Consider the following 22,603-nt stretch of genomic DNA (forward strand, 5'->3'; position numbering starts at 1 on the left):
AAACCTGTGTTTCTACCCCATCCCCAATCAGAGTGTTGTCGAGAGCCACAGAGTAAAACAAAGGGGCAGGATTACCCCAAAACCTCTCAACCAAGGGCAATGTCACACTTTATGAACAAAGCAAATTCAACAAAGTTTCAGTCAATCCCATTTCTCTGACACATGGGGATGTGAATCCATTTTGGAACAGTTGAAAAACTGTATCAAAAATGGCACACTCAGTTAAATACTCATTCATTCTGAAACTAATCCTTTGAGTAACAAAAAAATGCAAAGGAGTTCACTCTTCATTGCATGCAAGCCTATTCCGGGGATGGAGAGACTTACCTTTCTCCAAAAGTGGAATCTGTGAGGTGGTTGTAGAGGCTAACCGTACTATTTTATTTACTCTGAATGCCCTGGACAATGCATCCCAGGGTACAAATGGTAACAGTCTTTTTAGTCTAAGTCCTATTCTGCAAAACAGATCTCACTCCTAGGTAAGTATATGCAGGATGGAAGCCTAAGCTATTTGCTCCAGAAATACTTTGAAACTCTAAGTACACTGTGAAAAGCTTCAAAGAAGTCAAAATACTTCAAAATTGTAAAACACTTTAAAATTAAAATGATAAATATGAACTAGATGAACATGCTATTAAAATGTTTCTCTATCCATGGTATAAGTGCTTTCCAGAATAATTTTAAAAAACTCATTACATATTTTTTCCTGAATGGCACCAATCTAGGAAAACCAGAATACAGAGATCATATGGTATAAAGGTGTCCCCTAAACTAGGAAGATGAAAGTTAGGTTCTGGACGGAGTTGCACTCCCCTGGAAGCAACAGGTTTTCACCTTGATGGTGCTCTTCCATTTGACAATGTCACTGGATACTCATGTGGCCTCAGTGGCTATAAGTTCCCCATGGTGAACTAGTACATGCAGCTGAACAAAACAGGATTGAACCCCTGCCCATCAGCTGACCTTGCCTGCCCATCAAGTGATACCAGGTGGGTGTGGTATGGGGGGGGGGAAGAGACTTGCAGGCCAAATTGGAAACCCTGGTAGACTAAGAATGGACTGCGTGCCAGAGGGTCTCTACCCCTATTTTAAATCAAGGTGAATCATGATATAAAGAAGCAGGGGGAAAGGACTGAATTGAATTATTTATTGAAACTAACTTTCTCACTCATACTTCTTCAGATACAGATGTAGGGTCCACTTTATTTCTATGGTTGCAGGTTGTTTTTGATGTTGTGTTCTAACTGTTGCAATGTGTCCTGCGACAGTAGGGTGAAAGGCGTGTGATTAAAAGTACCCTGAACAAGAGCGCATATTTGACCACCAAGGCTGCAATCCTAACCTTGCCTACTCAGAAGTAAGTTCAATTATGGTGCTGACTCCCAGGGAAAGGGGGTTAGGACTGCATCCTATATCATGTTAATTTTACAACCCAACAGAGCATTGTTCCCACTGCTGTTCCATCCTTATAACCAGGCTTTCCATCTCTTTTGCCACATTGAAAATACTTTGCAGTACCTATACAGCAGCAGCAGCCCTGGAACCTGTTTGTGAGCAAGCCACACCCATCACTCACTCGCCTAACATTATACAACGTCGGCCACACGACAAGTAAACTGCAGCTGAAAAGGAACAATCAGAAGTGCACTCTAAGCAGTGTGATTGTTTCTCTGCAGCACAGCTTGCATTTGGCACTGTTTGAATTTGGCATCAAGCACAAGCCAGGCTGCTTTTGGCAGAAGTCAGCCATGCCTACCTGTCCAGCGTGAGAGCTGGTCACTCAAGGATCTGATCTTCTGCTTAAAAGTGGTTCCCCATCCCTGCTACAGACGGAATGTTTTTTCTTTTTCTTTTTTAATATTCCCATATAGCAGAAGAAGCTAACTTTTCCTTTTCCATTTTAATAGGCATGTTCAAGTTTGGCACGTGCTTATATCCATATTATTTATTATTATTTAAACTTCATCCACTTCTCGAAAACAACAATACACTAATGGTGGTTTTTTTGGACCCCGCCCAATGAGATTTCCAAATTATGGTGGGGTGTAACTTTTACCCACGATAAAAATCTGTGTCTGTAGTGCCAGATGTGCTTGACAATATCCAAACACCCAGAGTTACCCAAAGTAAGCTTGAAAAGAAAATTAAAAGATAAATTAAATGTTTTCCCCTGCACACTGAGTTCTCTGTTCCTTTAAGAAACTATTTTTTTTATTTTCAATTACAAACAAAAAACCCTGTATTTTAAAGTTAAAATGTTATGAAAGTATTGTAAACAATCTAGGAAAAATTCTCACTATAACTGAGAACTAACATTAACTATCTTTAATGGTTTTCTGGGTTACCAAGCGAATTGTCCTTGGTGAGAGAAAAGTGCCCAAACAACATATGGCATGTGCTAGCCCCATACACTTTCTTGACCTTTCCCTGACAATTTCTCTATGAAAAAATCAATCTGGTGTTCTACTACATCCCTATCTGGACAGGGATAACCTAACTTCTGTCGTCTATGCTCTGTTAACCTCTAGGTTAGATTACTGCAACACATTATACATGGGGCTGCCTATGAAGACACTTGGAAAACTTCAGCAGGTGCAGAATTCAGCAGCTAAGTTGCTCACTAGGGCAAGACCATCTGAGCATACTGCACTGGCTGCCAATTAGTTTCAAGGCCCAATTCAAATAGCTAACCTATAGAGCTATAGAGATGGCTTTTATGTCACAGGGTTTTTGTTTCGTTTGTTTAAAGTGGTGACTGACTGAAATATGGGACTGTTGTACCAGTGACAATATGTGGCAATGTCCTAGAAGGACTACTCTATACGTCTACTTATACAGGAATTGCACAATGAAAAGTACAACAAGAGTACATTCCTTGCCACCCAAAATAGAATGAAGGTTAAGACTACATATATGAGTGTGTATATGCACACCTGATTTATAACCTGCCTTTAAGTAAATATGTTTATGATCACTCCAGCAAGCTAATAGCATGAAGTAATTTTTCAGGCTGTTTTAGTATTTTAACTTTTGTATGATTTTAAATTAGGGTTGTCATTTTCCCCCTTGATTTTACCATGTTACCTTTTGTAAAATTATTTGAGGTTTTTTTAAAAAAAAAAATAATAATCAAGCTGTGTACAAATTTATGAAATAAATATATAAATCAAGCATAGGCAAACTCGGCCCTCCAGATGTTTTAGGACTACAACTCCCATCATCCCTAGCTAACAGGACCAGTGGCCAGGGATGATGGGAATTGTAGTCCCAAAACATCTGGAGGGCCGATTTGCCTATGCCTGGTATAAATAAAAATAATACAACATATGCAATCAGGACCATTCTAATTGCAATCCAGAAATATTATGATACTGATCACCACTGAACAGAAAAGTATAAGGACACACTGCACAACAGAATAGCAGAGCAACATGATTCTGGAAACACAGTATCCACTTCTCCCATTTCATATTTTTAAGAGGTTGAGACATCTTTTTTTAAAACAATAACAATGAATTAACAATTCTAGCACATGATATTGCTGGGGCAAGGGGGAAGGATTTCTGAATTTCAGTTGGGGTGAGACGTATATTGTATTTCTGAATAAGCTGGGGAACTCATTAAAATGCAGCTGATGGGGGATGAGTTTTTTATTGTTAAAAAAAATCAATATAAACTTTTTTTAAAAAGAAACATATGCTGCAATGTTACACTCACTTACCTGGGAATAAGCCCCACTGAATTCAGTGGGACCTATGCATAATTGCTAGGGAGTAATGTTCACAGGGGATGCGGGTGGCGCTGTGGGTTAAACCACAGAGCTTTGGACTTGCCGATCAGAAGGTCAGCGGTTCGAATCCCCGCGACGGGGTGAGCTCCCGTTGCTCAGTCCCTGCTCCTGCCAACCTAGCAGTTCAAAAGCACGTCAAAGTGCAAGTAGATAAATAGGTACCGCTTCAGCTGGAAGGTATACGGCGTTTCCGTGCGCTGCTCTGGTTCGCCAGAAGCGGCTTAGTCATGCTGGCCACATGACCCAGAAGCTGTACGCCGGCTCCCTCGGCCAATAAAGCGAGATGAGCGCTGCAACCCCGGAGTCAGTCATGACTGGACCTAATACCCCTTTACCCCTTTACCTTTAATGTTCACAGAGCTCAGGGAGATTTACTATGTCCAAGTAAGTATGCATAGCAACAGGTGCTAAATTCTACAAATATCCCTGGCATTCACCTTTGGACAGAGTAGATCCGTGGTGAGGGATCTGTGAGCAGCTTTTAAAGGTCAGCGGGTTACTCAATATATGGCATTATGTTAATTATATTGTGACCAGACCAACATAGCTGCTTTTATCTGTCTCTCTATCCTCTCCCCCACAACCTTATCAACAGACCTTGTTCATGGTTTCCCAGAAATTAAGTCCCAAAACATTAAAAATGGCAAAAGTGCAAATTTGTAAAAGTGCAAATTTCAAAGCATAATTGTGTTTCAGTTTGCAAATCAGTTTGAAAAGTGGACAGTTTCTCATCAAAATGCACACAAAATTTTAATTTCTTCCATTTCCCTACTTCCCCCTTGCTGGTGAGAGCCCAGTCAGGCATAGGATGGGCAATAAAACCGCCTTTGGATTCCACACTGGCAACACATCCCATTGAACTTCATGGGAATTACTTCTGAGTAAGCATGCATATGATTGTATTACTGATTAACAGCACAGTTGATATCTCAAAATCCTAATAAATCCGTGGAATGACAACATTGTTTCCTTAGCAGTTTTATGTAGGATAGATAATTCAGTACAACCACACAATTACTGGAGAGTGACCAGAGATGCTGAGCAGAAGTGTGTGTCTAACACATTCTGGAATCCCCTGGCCATATAAACAAAGGATGTCAATTTGCGAAGGCAACCTACATTTCTGATTGTATAAACAAGACCTCAGAGAGAAAAGGAATTACGGTCTCGTTAAGCTACCCTTGTCTTCTCTTGGGGAGCCTACCCTGGGTGTAACACAGCTGTGGAAGAGGAAATGCCTCTCTGTAAATATCTGAACAGAAGAACAACACATGTCAGCTCGCTGGATACAGTGTCGTTCCATCACAATGCCATGAAGGAATAGGGATACGACTTGCGTGTTTCCTAGGAAGCTGTGTTTATCTGGCACAGAAAGAATCTCAGTTTTAATTTGCGTTTAAGCAAAACCTGGGCACTCACACCTGAAAACATAAACCGAAAAGGTGTGAGCAGCATGAGGGGAGGAAACTTCATAAAACAGTGTTAACTGTTTTTCATATCAAGGATGGGTCAACCCTTTACCTTTGCTAGAGACAGATTTATCTGTCCTTCTGATGACAGGCTTCCCAAACTAGCTTTCATTCCCTCCCTACCTCATTCCTTGGGTTCTGAAAATATATTTACAGTGCAATGCTATATGTCTATTCAGAAGTAAATACCACTCAATTTAAGGAAACAAAGTCACATGCATGTAAGTACAGGAATGCCATTTCAATATTGATAATTTGTAGTACTCTGTGTCTGAAGTACTGTGCAAGTTAAAACTATGTCTAACTTCTGAAGCTCATGTTGTTACATGTACCAACAGCCCTCAGTACTAATTTATTTATATTATTCATTATTGAAACATTTACATGTTGCATTTTCTGCCATTCACATGGCAACAGAAGTGGCTTACAACCCAAAACTTGAAATGTAACAACTCCCAATAAAACTGTAACAGCTTTACAAATCCTTGGTTGGAAAACAAGGCAGACTTTCCAAACAACATATATCATCCCTTTGGAAAATGCTTTCTGAGAAAAGACAATAGATACATAAAAAAAATACGTATGGACAATTACAAATAACCACAGTATCAGTAAGTAAGTAAACACCTAACAAAAATATAAATCCATACATACAAGTTTGTAAGCAATACAAATCAATACAAACTGACCTAATCCAACAATTTTAACAAAACAAAAAACAAAAAAAGAGGGAAAATCTAGCCTAGGACATACACACAAAGATACAGATCATACAAGGCCAAATAGATCACAAAGTCAACAATGAGTTTTGCACAAATAAGCTACAAACTCTAGTTAGCAGCCACACCTCAAATATGGCAGTCTTCCTCCTACTTCTCACCTGGGTTGCCATTCTCAGTCTTTACCCCCAGGAGATAACAATCATTGCTCCTAGTCCCACATACATTAACAGTTTTGAAATTATTCTCAGTCTTGCAGCTCCAAGCACCACTTCCACGAGCAGCAACCTTCTATTTATCTCCAGGGGATGAGGAAAGACAGAACCACAGAATTGTAGAGTCATCTACATCACCTACAATGTAGAAATCTCAACTACATGGCAGATGGCCACCAAACCTCTGCTTAAAAACCTCCAAGGAAGGAGAGTCCTCCACCTTTCGTAAAGTCTGTTCCAGGTGGATGCCAACCTCTCTTCCAAGTACCCCTTTCCTGCAATTGATGTTCAAACTGGGAACAGCAGGTCTCACCACCAGTGATGGCTAGTGCCCATTGGGGCTGGGAGGATGGAAAGCAGGGAGGAAAGACAACAGTAGGTGGAACCAAAGCCAACGCTAGGCAGCACCAATGAATTCTCATTTTTTCTCCATCCTCTGCCCTGCCAAGTTCTACAAGGGCAACACTGGGAGTGAAGGAGGTGACAAGGCAGGACCACCTCTGCACTGCTTGTAAGAAAAAAAGTCAGGTGGGGAATGAAGCAGAAGAATGGAAGCCTCTTTCAAAGTTGGAAGAAAACTTGAGAAATTGGAGAACAGATTTCAGCACAGCACTATTTAATGGGCCCTATCTAGCCTCTGAGTACTTCCTTTCAATATGTGACTTTTCCTTATTCTCCAAATAAAATTGGTTGTAATGCATACAAGTAATTCGGGGTCTTATGTAGAGCGCACAGCGTATGTTATCACTATTCACTACATTAACCTAAGGAACAGATCAGCAGGTATCACAGCTCTTTATGAGCTGTTCATCAAGTGCCTTTAATCCCTTTACACAGTGGTCAACCAAGAAACCCACTAGCTTCACACTAAAATCAGGCCAATATTGGAATGAAATCACCCAATTACCAAGAGAGATACCAGTTTTTCATAGAAGTTGCTTAGATAAATTAGAGGATGCATCTAATTAAAATGAGAGAGAGAGATCTGTTGTGGGGGGGATGTGAATGCCTTCAATATTTCCAAAGATTAGTAGAGTCCATGCAGGAATTTTGCAAGTTATGAAATGGAAGCCATATTCAACATATTGGGAGCCATTCAGTTCATTGATTTCAATAGGAAAGATTTGATCAAATGCTTAATGTGGCATTTATATGGCAGCTTATTCAATTTGCATGGTGTTCCCTATCTGTTAATCTCCACTTTATATTTGAGCTTTCACTCTATGTAAAAGCCACTTTCTGAACTGTAGTGGGACTACAGTAGAATACAGCACAAGTTTATCACTTATTTCCATATTATTTGCAAACAGAATTCTGGAAACAAATAACATGGAAACTTGCACCATATTTCTGGAAGTAGCTTTAACATAGTATGAAAGTTGAAATATAATATATAATATAATATGGAACTTAACGGTTAGGAAAAAGTCATGAAAATGGAATAGAATATTTATGTATGTGTGTGTGTATATATATATATATGGTTTTGCTCACTGGAAGGACAGATTGTGAAGCTGAGGCTCCAATACTTTGGCCACCTCATGAGAAGAGAAGACTCCCTGGAAAAGACCCTGATGTTGGGAAAGATGGAGGGCACAAGGAGAAGGGGACGACAGAGGACGAGATGGCTGGATAGTGTTCTCGATGCTACCAGCATAAGTTTGACCAAACTGCGGGAGGCAGTGGAAGACAGGAGTGCCTGGCATGCTCTGGTCCATGGGGTCACGAAGAGTCGGACACGACTAAACGACTAAACAACAACAACAAATATAGTTTTATTTCTACTAATGTTTCATTGTTTTTAAATTTTTTCCCTATGTTCTTAGCAATTCTTGTTTCTATTTGTAAGCCGCCTTGAGTTCCATCAGCGAAAAATGTGAGGTATAAATACATGCATACTGCTTTGAGATGGTAGCCTAATGCTACATTCAGATAGCACTTTATACCGTTTTCTCAACGTTTCCTTACCTGCTAATTTCTAATTTCCTTACCTGCTAATTTTATGAGCTCTTTCATACAACCTAAAATGTACTTCTAGAAATCTAGCACAAGTTTAGCACTCATTTCTGTGTTAATTGCTTCCAGAAAAAAACAACAGAGGTAGAAATCCAGCAGCCACCAACACTCACATAAACATGCTTCCTCTCCAGAACTTGGCTGGTGCTAGCAGTGGTTTTTTTCTAAATGGATGGAAGAGGAACAACACCCAACTGCTGTTGTTACTCATCCAGCTAGTGCTACATATGCAGAAGCCTAATTCTGTGCATTAACAGACCTTGGCCATTGGGGGCTGATTCCCATTGGGAATTGGTAGGGCAAAAGGTCAGGAACTCAGCAACCAGCAAAGACAGAACCAATGGCAGGCTGAGCCAACTAATTCTACTTTTGTTCACCTCCTCCTCCTTTTCCCTGCTTTGTTCTTCAAGAGACTAAGAAATTAGGAGTTGATAGGCAGAGCCACCCCCAGGTAAGTTGGTGGCTAAGAACAGGCTGAGGTTGGTGGGGCAACACTCCATTTCCCCTAGCAGCCCAACCTTCACTGGCCTTGGTTGGATCAGAGCAGCACTGTGTTGTTTCTGGTTGTAGAACTGGAAATGGAGTATTGATGCTGACCTCCAGACCCATTTATAAACTGTAGGTAAACCTACAGTTATACTGCTTTCCCTAAAACATATTTTCCCTGACATGGTTATTGATTCTTCATATAGGATATATACTGTACCATTTCAGACTAAAATAAACACATCTGATTCATAAAGAGTTTTGTTCCTTGAACACAGAATCAGTTGATTATTGATTATCTAGCTAAGTCCACACATCCTGTGTCTTAAAGTAGGGAACAGCATCACTGTGTGTGTGTGTGTGTGTGTGTGTGTGTGTGTGTGTGAATGCACTCAGTTGTGCATCTAGTAAACCAGCAAATTTGTTTTGTTTCACATACTTTCTGCATGTGAAGCCATTTCCAGCTATAATGCAACTGTGTACCATGGCATACCAAAAGCCATCCTATCCGCTTGAAATAAGTATATTCCTTTAAATAATATGGCAACTAATTATGTGACCAAAAATACCTCTGGAAAGTATTAATACTGGAAACCAATTCATAAACCAAATGTGTGGTTCCCCCTCCCCCTCAAAAGGCAAGCCTGTGAATGATTTCCTGGTTGGCTAAGATTTTCTAGAAATTGGATTTTCCCTCCTCTATGAATATTTTAAAGAAGTCACTTATAGACGCCTTTTAATGCAAGAACAGGTGTGAGCTCAAATTCCCTCAGCTACTAATATCAGCTCAGCTGAGAGAACAGCAGTAAATTCTTATTTGAAAGCTAAACTAAGTTCATCTTGATAAGGGCTGGGAGCTCATTAACCATTAAAATGCCATATAAACGCTATTCGGAAAGCTATTTCTTTGTCTGGTTGGATTTTATGTGAATTTGGAATGCAGAAAAATAAACATGAAGAAGCACATGAAAATAAAGCGTCTGTTCTGTGCACCAAAGGAGTCTCTGCTTAGAGCTGAAGAAAGCCAGAACAGTTTTGTGATCAGCACCCTACCGTTTAGTTCAAAAGGATCAGGAAACAAAAGACTGGTGTTTACAATTTTGCTTACAGTGCCTTGGTTTGAATTAGCAACCCTTACTCAACTGTCCTAAACCAAATGTATTTATTTATGGTGATGGGTGGGTGGCTCCCAGTTCTACCTAAAGTCAGTCCAAAAGTGTGTCACCAAAACCTATTATTTTACATATTCACTTTTTCAGCTTAAGGTAATAAGTATAAGAAAATAGTCACTCGTATTTGTTAAAAATTTACCTGTTTTTAAAGCCTATTTTTGTTCTTGCACCATTTCTCAGTCTTTTCTCCTCTCCTTTCCTTTTCCTATCCCTAAGAATTTTCATGGAAGACAGCTATAAATTAACTATCTGAAAATCAAAACTTGTTCAAACATAGCCCCAAAGCGAGGATTTAAATTCAGTGATTTCGGAGTTCATAGGAGTTCCCTTCCACCCACGGGGATCAAATTCGTCTGAAGGCAGATGAAAGATGTTTCACACACGTTACTCTGCACTTTTCTTTTAAGGAATGCGGCTGAAGCTAAAAATAACTAATTAAAAATGTTCAGGCTTGTTCTAAAACAAAACACATTGGAATGTAAACTTCCCTGAAAACTATGTGGCACTAAATAACATTAGTCCTTTGTTACGCAGGCATTAATTCTCAGTGCCTACACTATTACCTTTATAAAGCTGCTAATTTTCATTTCCCCAGGTGAACAGAATGAAGTATTTCAGAAAACAAGTTTCCATGTATGTTTGTGTGTCTGTGTGTTTGTGTGTGTGTGTGAACATATATCTGATACGCAACACAGGGAAACGGACAAAGGATAGTAACAGTAATATTCTACAATGTCTTTTTTTATTAAAAAATGCTCAGTGACTTGATACACAAACAGCCTCTGACTTACAACTGCCCTAGCTTGAAAGGAGGGATAAAGAGTTAACCCACTGGAAAAAATAAGGTGTTTTGTTTTGTTTTTTAAGGTGCAGAAAAAAGAGTAGAACCACCTTACCCTGAAATGCAGCCTCCTATTTTGGTCAGGATTGGAATGCTATAAATTCAGCCAGTTGTTTGTGTGTGAGAGAGAGAGAAATTGGGTCAGTCATTTGTCAGAGCAGACCTGGTGAGGCTATCTGGAGTGGGATGGGTTATTTGGGAATGTGTGTGCCACTGCCAAAAAAGTCCACTCTTATTTCTAGTAATCTTTCTTCAAATGGAACTAAGAACATTAAGAAGAGTCCTGTTGGATCAGACCCTAGACCCATCTGCTACTGGGGATGGGGGGACGGACAATACACAGGATATACTACTATCAGTCTTAGGCTCCACACACCCTTAACCCGGGCCTGCAAGGAGCGAGGGGAAAGGATACAAACCTGAGGCCTACTCCAAATTTCACCAAAGGGTAAAGCTCAGAGTGGGGAGGGCTAACATCTAAGCAATCCTGGTGATTTACAGGAACACAGGATAGTTGACACAATGGGTCAATTATCTTATCTCATAGAATCATAGAATTGTAGAGTTGGAAGGGACTATGAGGGCCATAAAGTCCAACCCCCCTGCAAATGCAGGGATGTTCCACCCAACATGGGGCTTGAACTTACAACCCCAAAATTGAGAGTCTCATGCTCTACCAACTGAGCTAGCCAACATGCCCATAATTTCTTTTATCATTTTTATCATGTATTTTAATATCTAGTGTTGTTCAACTAAACCTGTGGTCCTCAAATAAGATTCCAGTTTTGTATGACATACATTGCATAGAGTGGCTTATTTCTTATTTGAGCTATTTCTTCTCTCTCTCGCTCCCTCCCTTTCTGGCTCCAATGTGTTTGTCACTCAAAAGATGCTAACCAGTTCAGCCCCTTAAAGGCAGTGCTGCAAAGAAGAAAGCATTTTCAATGTTTCACCTTTACATGGTGCTAGGTTAAACTCAGGATGGTTAGAAACTCTTTGAAGCAACCCAAACCTAAATATTCCTGCTAGGCAGACTGAGCAGCAAAACTGAATTATAATGAACCAGCAGCTGTCACAATATGACCACAGTAACCAAATCAAAATATCAACCACTAACCCAGATGAGATTCAAAAGGTCAATGCAGAAAGCCAGAAGCTTTCTTCAAGATCGCCCGAAACCTCAATCTAATCCTAGCAGTGAAATGTTCCATTAAGCTACAGGGGGTAAAGAAACAAGTTACTGTATATTGGTAAATGATTTAATGTACTAGCAAGATAACCCAGGAAGGATAAGAGGAGCTCGCAAAGAAGGCACCTGAAAATTGAGCAGCAAATCTGGAATGACATGCATCCATAGCAATATATTCTGACTCCTATATAGTACTGAAATATGTGGACAGATTTCCACTGCCCCAAAAGTGCACTACTGATTTATTCTGTGAAAGAGAGTTTACTTGATTGGCTGGCGAGCCCGAGAGCTATGCTTCTACACAAAGAATTTGGGAAGTCAATCTTTTTTTGGCCATAAATAAATTTAGCTTTGCTAATTCCCCACAGCTAATTATTGCACGGCTTGAAGTGAAGGCTAATTTAAATACTTCTTGCATGGTTTCCAACTACTTTGAAAGCATTTAAAGCTGGAATTAATACCTAAAAGCAAGTGCTTGCAATGTAGGTCCACAGTTGCCACATTATTTCAACAAATATTCATGGTTCCTCTGCACATTTCCAGTAATGACTATGCTAAATTATGTCCAATTCCCCCCAATCCATCCCTCCAGTTCACGTAAAATTAAGACAACAGCTACTTTGCGTAGGATGGCTATGCAAGTATTACTCTACAAGTTCAACAGAATGGCTGCAATCTTCTCCCCACTAACCTGAGAGTAAGTGTGACTGAACTCAACAGAACCTGATTTTGAGGTGATGAACATAGGATTGTGCTGGAAGGCATGGGCTTGGTACTACGTCACATTAAGCCAGGGGCTGCCCACACACATTTGCAAAGCAAAGAGGGAACCAGGGACACTGCAACCACACACACATGCACACAAAATCCACCACCAGCAATTGGGCTTATAAACCCCCTTCCATTAGTTACATTCTTTCTCACTTTGTACTCCTAGCTTTGAGGAAGATATCATGGCTTTTAAAATCAGTTTCCCACCATGCCGGAACTGGGATACTGTGGTTCAAGTATATGTACATAGCAAGCAAGACATGGTGCAGTGAAAAATCTGGTGCTCATCTGGTGCTCCTGATGGTGTGTTTGCACTGTGCCAACCTTCCTCTCTCTCCTGCTAAGCCACAGCGACTCACCTGCCCAGGAAGGTAGCTCCAACCTACCCAACAAGTCACTTCTGCTTTTAAGGTGTCATTTCAACAGATCTGTGTGAATCCTTGTTCCCATAATTACTATCATTTTAATCCTCCTCCTCTTCCTTTTTTAAAATAATAAAATAAAACATGCCCAATATGTGTAAGACACAATCACCTTTAAAACTGTAATGCCTGAGGGTTTTTAAAAAAAAAAAAAAAGATGGGGGGGGGGAGAGAGAGCTTTCCCTGATCAAACAATCATTTTTGGTCTGTCTCTGAAAGTCATCTTTCTATCAGCTGGTTTTGCACTTCCCATTCCCTGACGCCATCTCGTAGACAGTTTCGTTACATTCAGGTAAACTGTCTAGCCTGCAACACAGCCACGCTCAGTTCCAAATCTGCTCAAGGTAGAAAATGTAGCGTTCCATAAACACCAAAATACCATGTTTCAGACCAGACTGCTTATCTGACAGAACGGCACTTTCATTAATGCCAGGTGCACAGATAGAGCAGTGTTCACTGTTGCAGTAAGTAAGATGGCCTTGTCTCCCACATTTATACTTTTCAGCCTTCCTTTCATTATAGGGAAAGGCCAGCTCAGGAAGAGGTTTCTTTAAACAGAAGATTTTCTGAGCATGATTACTGTTACAGATTTGCTAGCTCTGCAAAATAGGGGCAGAATCTACTGCACTCAGGTGAGCATGCATTAGAGCAGGGGTAGTCAACTACAACTCCCATAATCCCTGACCATGCTGGCTGAGGATAATGGGAGTCATAGTCTAGCCACATCTGGAGTGCCCCAGGTTGGCTACCCCTGCAGCAGACCCACCTGTTCTTAACATTTCTCACATGCAAATAAATGTATGTTTTAATTTCAATGGCACAAGAGAAGCAGACATTTCTCTTGTGAGATCTCTCTGTATCCCTTCCCCCCTGCACACCTTCTGCAGTTTGGGTTCAGGATAAAGGGTGGAACTGTTTAGCCTGAACAGACACAAATGAAAAGGGAACCATTCTAATTACAAAAGTACAATTTTAAATTAAGGTAACATAACACTGAGCAAGGTCACTGGTTCGAACGGTAGGCATGCCTTAGTACATGATACTACACTTGTTAGAAGCTGTTAGCTCCCCTCATATGCATACTCAAGCACACAGAAGACCAGTATCCTTGGGTCTAAAAATGCGCCAGAACGCATAGAAATGTCTGGAACGTGCAGATACAGAACACACACTGGCCATTTGAAGCCAAGCAATCCCGATAGTGCTGATGAGCAACAACAAAGGACCCTTTGCATCAAATACAAAAGGGCAATTATTTGTTTAGGTTTGAAAAATCAAGCTCCTAACAGCTCTTCAATAAATGAGTGTGCTGTCTTTCCAACAATTCTCATCAGAATATGTTCGCTTTTATGCTTTAGAATGTGCTTGTAAAAGTCTTTTCCTGGAGAAAAGCGAATACTCGCGGTTAAAACAAAGGGGCGCACAATTTTCTTGGCAAAAACTGAAACACAACACGATTTACAGGCTAAAGTGTTCTTTGTTGAGGGAAGCCAAAACAAAGTGAGACAAGAGAAACAAACTTTTCAGTTGCAAAAGAAGAAGAAGAAGAAGCACAACCCTCAAAGTGAAAAGGTCAAACCTTAAAGCATCACTCAGCACAGTGGGTTTCACAGAAGACCATGCATACAATGTAAAGATTGTATTTACACTGCCTGCAGTCAAACCTAATAGTGTGAGTTAAGAAGGGAGGGTCAGAATTTCCTTGCTTTTGTTGGCTCACACCAACCCCTTGGAACTGCTGTAACTACGTTGCATGTGTGTGACTAACATATACATTACTGCAAGCTTCAACGCTGTCTCACATGTTAAACAACTCACAAATATTTCCTAATAATGAAAGGCAAGGAATATTTCAGGGGCATATATTGGTCCCAGAATGATATATCGCAGTTACAACTCAGTGCTTTCCTTGGCTCAAGTTCAGTTGTTTGAAACTAAGGCATCTCAGTTAGTTCATTGACAAGTGGAAGGAGAACGGTGTGATCTTGGCCAGGGAAAAAGGATTACTAATATTTTTACATCATATATTTATCTTAACAGAACTCATTTATCACATGTGATTAAAGGAACACTGCTATCTGCAGTTGCAAGTAATTAAAGACTTTCTTCTGACAGCCAAAATTATTGCTGTAGATTCAGAAAGAGATCCTTGCAAGTCAGAATGATAGTGGCCGAGCATTATCCAACTGTGAGGGCACACACTTGCCAAATACCACAGGCTGTCAGAAGAGGAGCATGCTGCAGGCATGGTCAGCCTTAATGTAGAAATTTACAGCCCAGAGACTACAAGTCCCTGCAGGCAACTTCACACTGTTATCCAAAGAAAACAACGTTTTCAGATTGCTGATAGCTTAACCTCCAATTGTTTTTTCATTGAGACAACTAACCACTGCGTACTTTTTTTGTTTTGTTTTGCAATGCCAACAATTTGCTGAGAAGTACGTAATTTGTAAGCTAGCACATCACGCAACTGAAAATGCTTATAAAACGTATACACGGTTTCTACATTGTGGACATTGCAGGGTACCTTACAAAGGCATTTAATTAGCACTGCTGGGAATGGTTTATGGAAAACATTTGGTAACTACCACAATCAAACACAAACTTACTGGGAACACAGATTTCAAACACTGTAAAAATAGAGAACTCTCTTTTATTTACACACACACACACACACACACACACAGACGTACTTATAAACACAAAGCCATAATACAAATTTTGATAAGTCTTTTTCTTACTCTGTATTCTGGAATTCACAAAAGGAGGAGATAGATTGTCATGTGATCCAAGGTCCCTGTTTGTCATATGTTCATAAGGAGTTCCATCTCCATAGTTCTGTTAATAAATTGGAAACAAATACAGTTTAAGTGTAACATACATATTCCAATCTCTTAGAGACATTTCCCCCGTATATTACGACTAGAAAAGCACGACTGCTTTTCCAATGAAACTGATGACATTTGCAGATAATTATTCTGTCAGCAATACATTAAAATTTTGTGTCCATACCTTTGCTAATTCCTAGGCTACAAGCCAGTAAAAATGTTGTTATCATTTTCAAATCTGTGGCAAGGATTGAATTATGTTGTGTTGCAGTCCCAAAGAATGAGAACTTCTACAAGTTAATGTTGCATATTTTATTTAAGATAAACTTTCAAGTTACTCTATTCCAGGCACTTCAGACTGCAACACTGGCAGGACTGAAATTAACTTGTTCCTCCTGGCTATTTTATAATTCTTTCAGAGGTTTGATGTGCTGATTCCGTGTGCAATCAGGTTAGTTTTAGAAGTCCATTCTACTTTTGCACCAATTGGTTTTCGCTAAATGAAAAATTTGTTATACTAAATTTTGCACAGCAAATATCACTACTGAAAGAAGAAATGTTTATAACTACATTTGTCAATTAAAGCAAATATAGTATTTGCATTTTATGTTTTACTTCAAAATGTGTTGTTGTTCTTTAAAGGGGGGGAAAGATTACAGCCCAAGTGCAAGAATGCAGATTCTCCTCCGATCCCCTTCAGAATGATTTCTCAACTGCCTTTACCACAATTCCAAAATTCAAGCATTCCAGGAAAAATATGGCTTTCACTAAGTTGAAAAGGGGATTTAAATGGAAAATTTGGGGGATGCTCCTACTCTCCAGCAGTAACAATACCAGGTGTCAGCATTGTTCTTCCTCCTTGGTGACAGCTTGTAGTCCAATGGATCAACAGAGGAGATTCCAGTTCATGCTCCTAATCTCCTTTTTATACAACCTGGTTATATTTCAGTATCAGCTACTATGAAAAGGCAACACAAAGTAGGCAGAGTACTTTTGTAGTTGCAATCTGAGTAGAGTGGTTTATAAAATTAATCCAGATTAGCAAGGGCCATCTTGGATAGGTAGATTTTTGAGATCTTACAGGATGTGAATAGCAAGGCTTCTCACAAAACAAATGAGAAGAATTGGGCTTGCATATTCTGCCTCATATCCCATTACCTATAAATGATAGAAACTTTTTTTTTCTTCAAAAAATGAAAGCAGGGAATCTGGAGGTTATGGTTCATCTGGGTAAACTAACCTCTTGTCCCACCCCCAGTGGATGCCCATGAAGATCCTGAAGATTTTAAGAGCTGCTGCTCAGATAGTGCTGAACTAGGTGGACAACTGACAAGTGGTTCTTTATAGCAACAGAAGTGATGATACCACAATATTGCTAAAAACTTTTTTGTCTCGCAGGGGATTGACCTGGCTTGCGTGACGGAGACCTGGGTACGGTAAGGCGAAGTAGTCTCCCTACATGAGATAACACCCCCAGGTTTCTCTGTCCTCCATCAATCACGGACTGTGGGTCGGGGGGGAGGAGTAGCGTTGTTACTCCAGGAGGATTGCTCTTTCAGAGCTCTGCCATCACCGGCGATCTCCGGCATTGAATGTGTTGGTCTCGTGTGGGGCACCAAAGAGAGCTTGGCTGTCTGGCTGGTGTACCGAACACCCAGCACACCTGCAGCCACCCTGTCAGACCTGCTGGAGGTAGTGGCGGGCTGGGCCTTGGAGTTCCCAAACCTACTGGTTTTGGGAGACTTCAACGTCCATGCCGATGCCGCTCCCTCCTCACAGGCTCTGGACCTAGTGACTTCCATGGCAACACTAGGGCTCTCCCAGTTTGTTTTGGGCCCCACTCATCAAGCAGGCCACACGCTGGATCTGATTTTTGGGGCTGGCATAGATGTGATCATGCTCCCCGCTGTGGAGGTGCAATGGTCTGATCACTATGCTCTGAAAACCAAGATTGACTTCCCGCTCCTCCCTGGCTCGGGTGGCGAACCTATTTGGGCTCGTCCGCGAAAACTGGTGGATCCTGATAGATTCCGACAAGCCTTGGGGAACCCTGCTCCTCCTGGCAACTCATTAGATGACCTTGTTTAGGACTGGAATAACCGGCTCTTGGCAGCCATTGATGAGATCGCGCCTAAGCGCCCTCTGCGACCCCGTCGAAACCGGGCACCTTGGTTTACTGAGGAGTTCCGGAAAATGAAGCGGGATCTCAGACGGCTAGAGCGAGTATGGCGACGGACTCGTGACGGAGCCTCAAGAACATCTTATAGGACGCTTATGAAAGCCTATGAGATGGCTATGAAAGCTGCTAAGAAATCTTACTTTGCAGCTTCCATTGCATCCGCTAGCTCTCACCCGGCACAACTTTTTAGAATAATTAGGTCAATAACGTCCTTAGGAGGACAACCAAATTTAAGCACAAATTCGACCCACAGCTGTGAGGCATTCGCGAGCTTTTTTGCGGAGAAAGTCCTGTTGCTCCGCCGTGACCTCCCTGCCAATTTAGATACAGTGACTGAACTGGAGGCCCCTCGACTGACTTTAGGTCCAGTGTTGGACCATTTTGATCGGATACTCCCTACTGATGTGGATAGATTCCTCCAAGTTGGTAGACCCACCACCTGCCTCCTTGATCCGTGCCCATCTTGGCTGATTAGGGAGTGTCCAGATGTTGCGCGGACCGCCCTGGTTGAAATTATCAATTTGTCCCTTGACACGGGGACATTCCCAGGGGAACTGAAGGAAGCAGTGGTGTGTCCACTCTTAAAGAAAACTTCATTAGATCCCTTAGACCTATCCAATTACCGCCCAGTTTCAAATCTTCCATACCTGGGTAAGGTAATTGAGAGAGCGGTTGCTGAACAGCTTGGTAGGTTTCTGGAGGAAACATCGGCATTAGATCCATTTCAGTTGGGTTTTCGTCCTGGTTTTGGGACGGAGACGGCTCTGGTTGCCCTAACAGATGATCTCCGTAGACAACTGGATCGAGGCGGGTCAGGACTGCTGATACTTTTAGATTTGTCAGCAGCCTTTGACATGGTCGATCATGATCTTCTGGACCACCGCCTCGCAGACGTGGGGATACAGGGCATAGCCCGTAACTGGCTGTGCTCTTTTATCTCTGGTCGGGGACAGAGGGTGGCACTAGGGAGGGAAATGTCGTCGCGCCACTCCTTGGTGTGTGGAGTGCCGCAGGGCGCAATTCTCTCCCCGATGCTTTTTAACATCTTTATGCGCCCCCTTGCCCAGATTATCCGGAGCTTTGGGCTGGTCTGTCACCAATATGCTGATGACACTCAGCTCTATCTGCTGATAGATGGCCACACCGACTCGGCCCCGAACACACTGACCAGATGCTTGGAAGCTGTGGCTGGATGATTTCGTGGGAGCTGATTGAAACTAAATCCTTTGAAGACAGAGGTCCTATGGCTAGGTCGGGATGGCATGGGGATGAGGGACCAACTCCCTTCTCTTGCGGGGGCCCAATTAGTGCCATTGCCTTCCGTTAAGAGTTTGGGTGTAATCCTTGACGCCTCCCTTTCCATGGAGGCGCAAGTTACAGCAACAGCCAAGGCGACATTTTTCCACCTTCGCCGCATCAAGCAGTTGGTCCCTTACCTTTCCCGCCCCGACCTGGCCACAGTGATCCATGCGACGGTCATCTCCAGGCTTGACTACTGTAATTCGTTCTACGCAGGGCTGCCCTTGAAGCTGTCCCAGAAACTCCAGCGGGTACAGAATGCTGCAACGAGGCTCCTCACGGGGTCTCTGCCATGGGAGCATATTCACCCAGTGCTTTTCAAGCTGCACTGGCTCCCGGTGGAGTACAGGGTCAGATTTAAGGTGCTGCTTTTGACCTTTAAAGCTCTTCACGGCCTAGGACCCTCGTACCTACGGGACCGCCTCTCCTGGTATGCCCCACGGAAAGCCTCAAGGTCCATAAATAACAACACTCTAGTGGTCCCAGGCCCTAAGGAAGTTAGATTGGCCTCAACCAGAGCCAGGGCCTTTTCAACTCTGGCTCCGGCCTGGTGGAACACCCTGCCTCATGAGACCAGGGCCCTGCAGGATCTGATTTCTTTCCGCAGGGCCTGTAAGACAGAGTTGTTCCGCCTGGCCTTTGGCTTGGAGCCAATTTGATTCCCTCCCTCCCTCTCTTTCTTTTTTCTTTTCCTTCTCCTCCTGCGATGAGGCTACATTTTAATATTTTAATGTTCCATTATTTTAATGTTGTATTTTATTTTTGTTTTTAAGTTGTAATCATTCATCTTGTTTTTATTATTGCTTGTAAGCCGCTCTGAGCCCGGCCTTGGCTGGGGAGGGCGGGGTATAAATAAAAAATTATTATTATTATTATTATTATTATTATTATTATTATTAATGAGTTGCATTTTATATATTGAATTCATATTGTTTTATGAGATCTTTATGCTGTCTTTACAACTCAAGACGTTCTTTGCTTAAGCATGATGTAAATGTGCACAACAGCACCACATTGAACAGAAACACATTTGCCTGTCAGAATGGGGTGAAATTATCACAGAGAAAGAAGTTTGAAGTATAGACAATGGTGCTACTTTAGATTTTAAAGACCCTGAAACCTTCTTTTGCTTGGTTCAAACCTTGTGTATCTTGGAAAACACAGTGCTTTAAAGTGGGAGGCATAAACCAACTGCACCAGTCAGATGAGTGTTGGGCTTTTTTTCTTTTTTTGAGGGGTGGGGAATGCGACTGTTCTAATCTCCTCCAACTGTCATAAGAATTAGTAATTTTGATACTACTAAGATGTATTTCCTGAGTCTATTGTTTACTGCCAATAGGAATGAATGTGTGAGCATTGTAATATGAGAAGCAGGAGAGACAGCTTCACCTCATCTACATAATGCACTTGAATGTCAAACTTGACAGCTGGAGTAATGGCTTGCAAAATAGTAAGCTGGAAGATCCTAAAGTGCTTTGAAGACTGCAGTTAGGAGCATAGTGTCAAAGAGAGAGGATATCTCCAGCTCTTTAAAATGTCCTTAACTTGAAGGTTCAGGTATCATCTCTTTAACCTTGGCAAAACACCACAACTGGTCATCCCTTTGAAAGCTGGAGCATGTACACAAAATATGTAAGCTATGTGTAAAAGAAAATACAAGCAATTATATCAATTTAGGAATAGTGAGGGGTTATATAGAACAAGCAGACAAAGGGGTAATTTGCATCTAGTAACTAACACAAATAGGGAAAAACTAACAGAACAAGACTACTTTCCCCCATTGAATACCACAATTGTCCAGAAATCTGAACTGGCCAAAAGGTCAGACTACAGGGGATTATTCCCAGTAGACCTTTTGGCTCCCACAGGATCATGTCTCTCCAAACAGAATTTTCAGCTCTAACGCAGAAGTGTTTATATTACTGCTAAGAAGATTCAATGACAGAGACACCTAGTTCTGGTTTCTGTTCCACTGTTCCCCCACCCGCCACCCCATCATTTCTATCTATTAATATTGATTCTCCTTGCTGTTTTTATCATAGTGTGTGTACTTCATATTGATCTTAAGTCACCTTGGATAATTCATTGCAAGGCAGGATATAAATATTGTTAGCAAATAAAGCAAATATGTAACCTCCTTGAGGAACAGCAGCAAGAGTTGGGGAGCCATTCCAAAATGTGTCTGGGACATAAATGAGAGACACTTGCATATACAGGCTACGCAGTCTACGGAGCTGGCTTGACCATGACACAAGTCAAAGCTGGGGATCTCAAGTCCAAGGGCTTAATGAAACCCCCTCCAGGCCTCAATCTGGACCTCAGAACTTTCCCCAAGCCCCACACTGGCCTTGCTTCATACCCGGACTGGTTTTTGCCTGGCTGGAATGTGTCCTTGAACTCTGATAGTGCCTTCTTCAATCTCTGGATCATAGAATCATAGAATTATAGAGCTGGAAAAATGGAAGATACTGGGTGTGGTGTGTGTGTCTGGGTCCTGTGTTGAAACTAGCCAACTGTACAAAGGTAAAATCTGCATTTATTGCTCCACCCACTTTCCCTTCTCCTGGTACTAGCTCCACCCTCAATTGATATGTGGCCCATAGAAGGGCTGCCTTCAAGGGAATATGGTCTTTGGCAGAAACTTGGGATAATACACTGCCACACCACACTGAAAAACCATGTAACTTGGAAAAAAAGATGGTGAAGTCCTAGAACAGTTGCTAGTAAATACCTCTGAGCCACGGACATGCATGCACCTATCTTTCAAGTAGAATAGGCAAGGTAGCTTACATCAAAACAGCAATAACATTACTATAAAACATGAAAACCAGATCCATCTCTCAGCTGTAGCCAAAGCATCCCAATAGATGCTGAAGAACAGTTCTCACGTCTCTTACTGCCACAGAGACATCATGGGAAATGGCTCTAAAGGTGTGCTACACATGTAGCTGAATAAGTTATATCTTTTTGGGGGGGGAGCTTTGGGGTTGAGAGTTACATATGGATGAGACAAAAAAGAAGCAAGATAGACAATTATTTCCAAACAATGCCTTCAGGGGAAAGTATAACGGGATTCCCTATACCCAGCAGACATGGGCCTGTGGTACCGGAAAGGTGGAAGATATGGTACATTGCCTTTTGCACTGTTCCTTGTATAGAGCTCTCAAAGCTTGGGTTTTTTTAGGGGAGACCTTTTGAGAGCAAGAG

General features: G+C 41.6%; 1 protein-coding gene across 17 annotated transcripts in view; it reads right to left on the minus strand.

Annotated features, from left to right (window-relative positions):
* Positions 1 to 22,603, minus strand: part of TCF4 (transcription factor 4) — a 339,025-nt gene that overhangs the window by 206,441 nt on the left and 109,981 nt on the right. For all 17 annotated transcript variants that reach the window (XR_014539543.1, XR_014539544.1, XM_083575633.1 and 14 more), the window contains one exon: positions 15,832 to 15,928. Coding sequence is in view for 15 of the 17 variants with exons in the window: in XM_083575633.1 (XP_083431759.1) it covers positions 15,832 to 15,928 (97 nt within the window). In the remaining 2 variants the exon portion in view is untranslated. The remainder of the gene's footprint in view (positions 1 to 15,831; positions 15,929 to 22,603) is intronic.

The sequence above is a fragment of the Podarcis filfolensis genome, assembly GCF_964270895.1.
Source record: "Podarcis filfolensis genome assembly, chromosome: 11".
Classification (NCBI taxonomy): Eukaryota; Metazoa; Chordata; class Lepidosauria; order Squamata; family Lacertidae; genus Podarcis; species Podarcis filfolensis.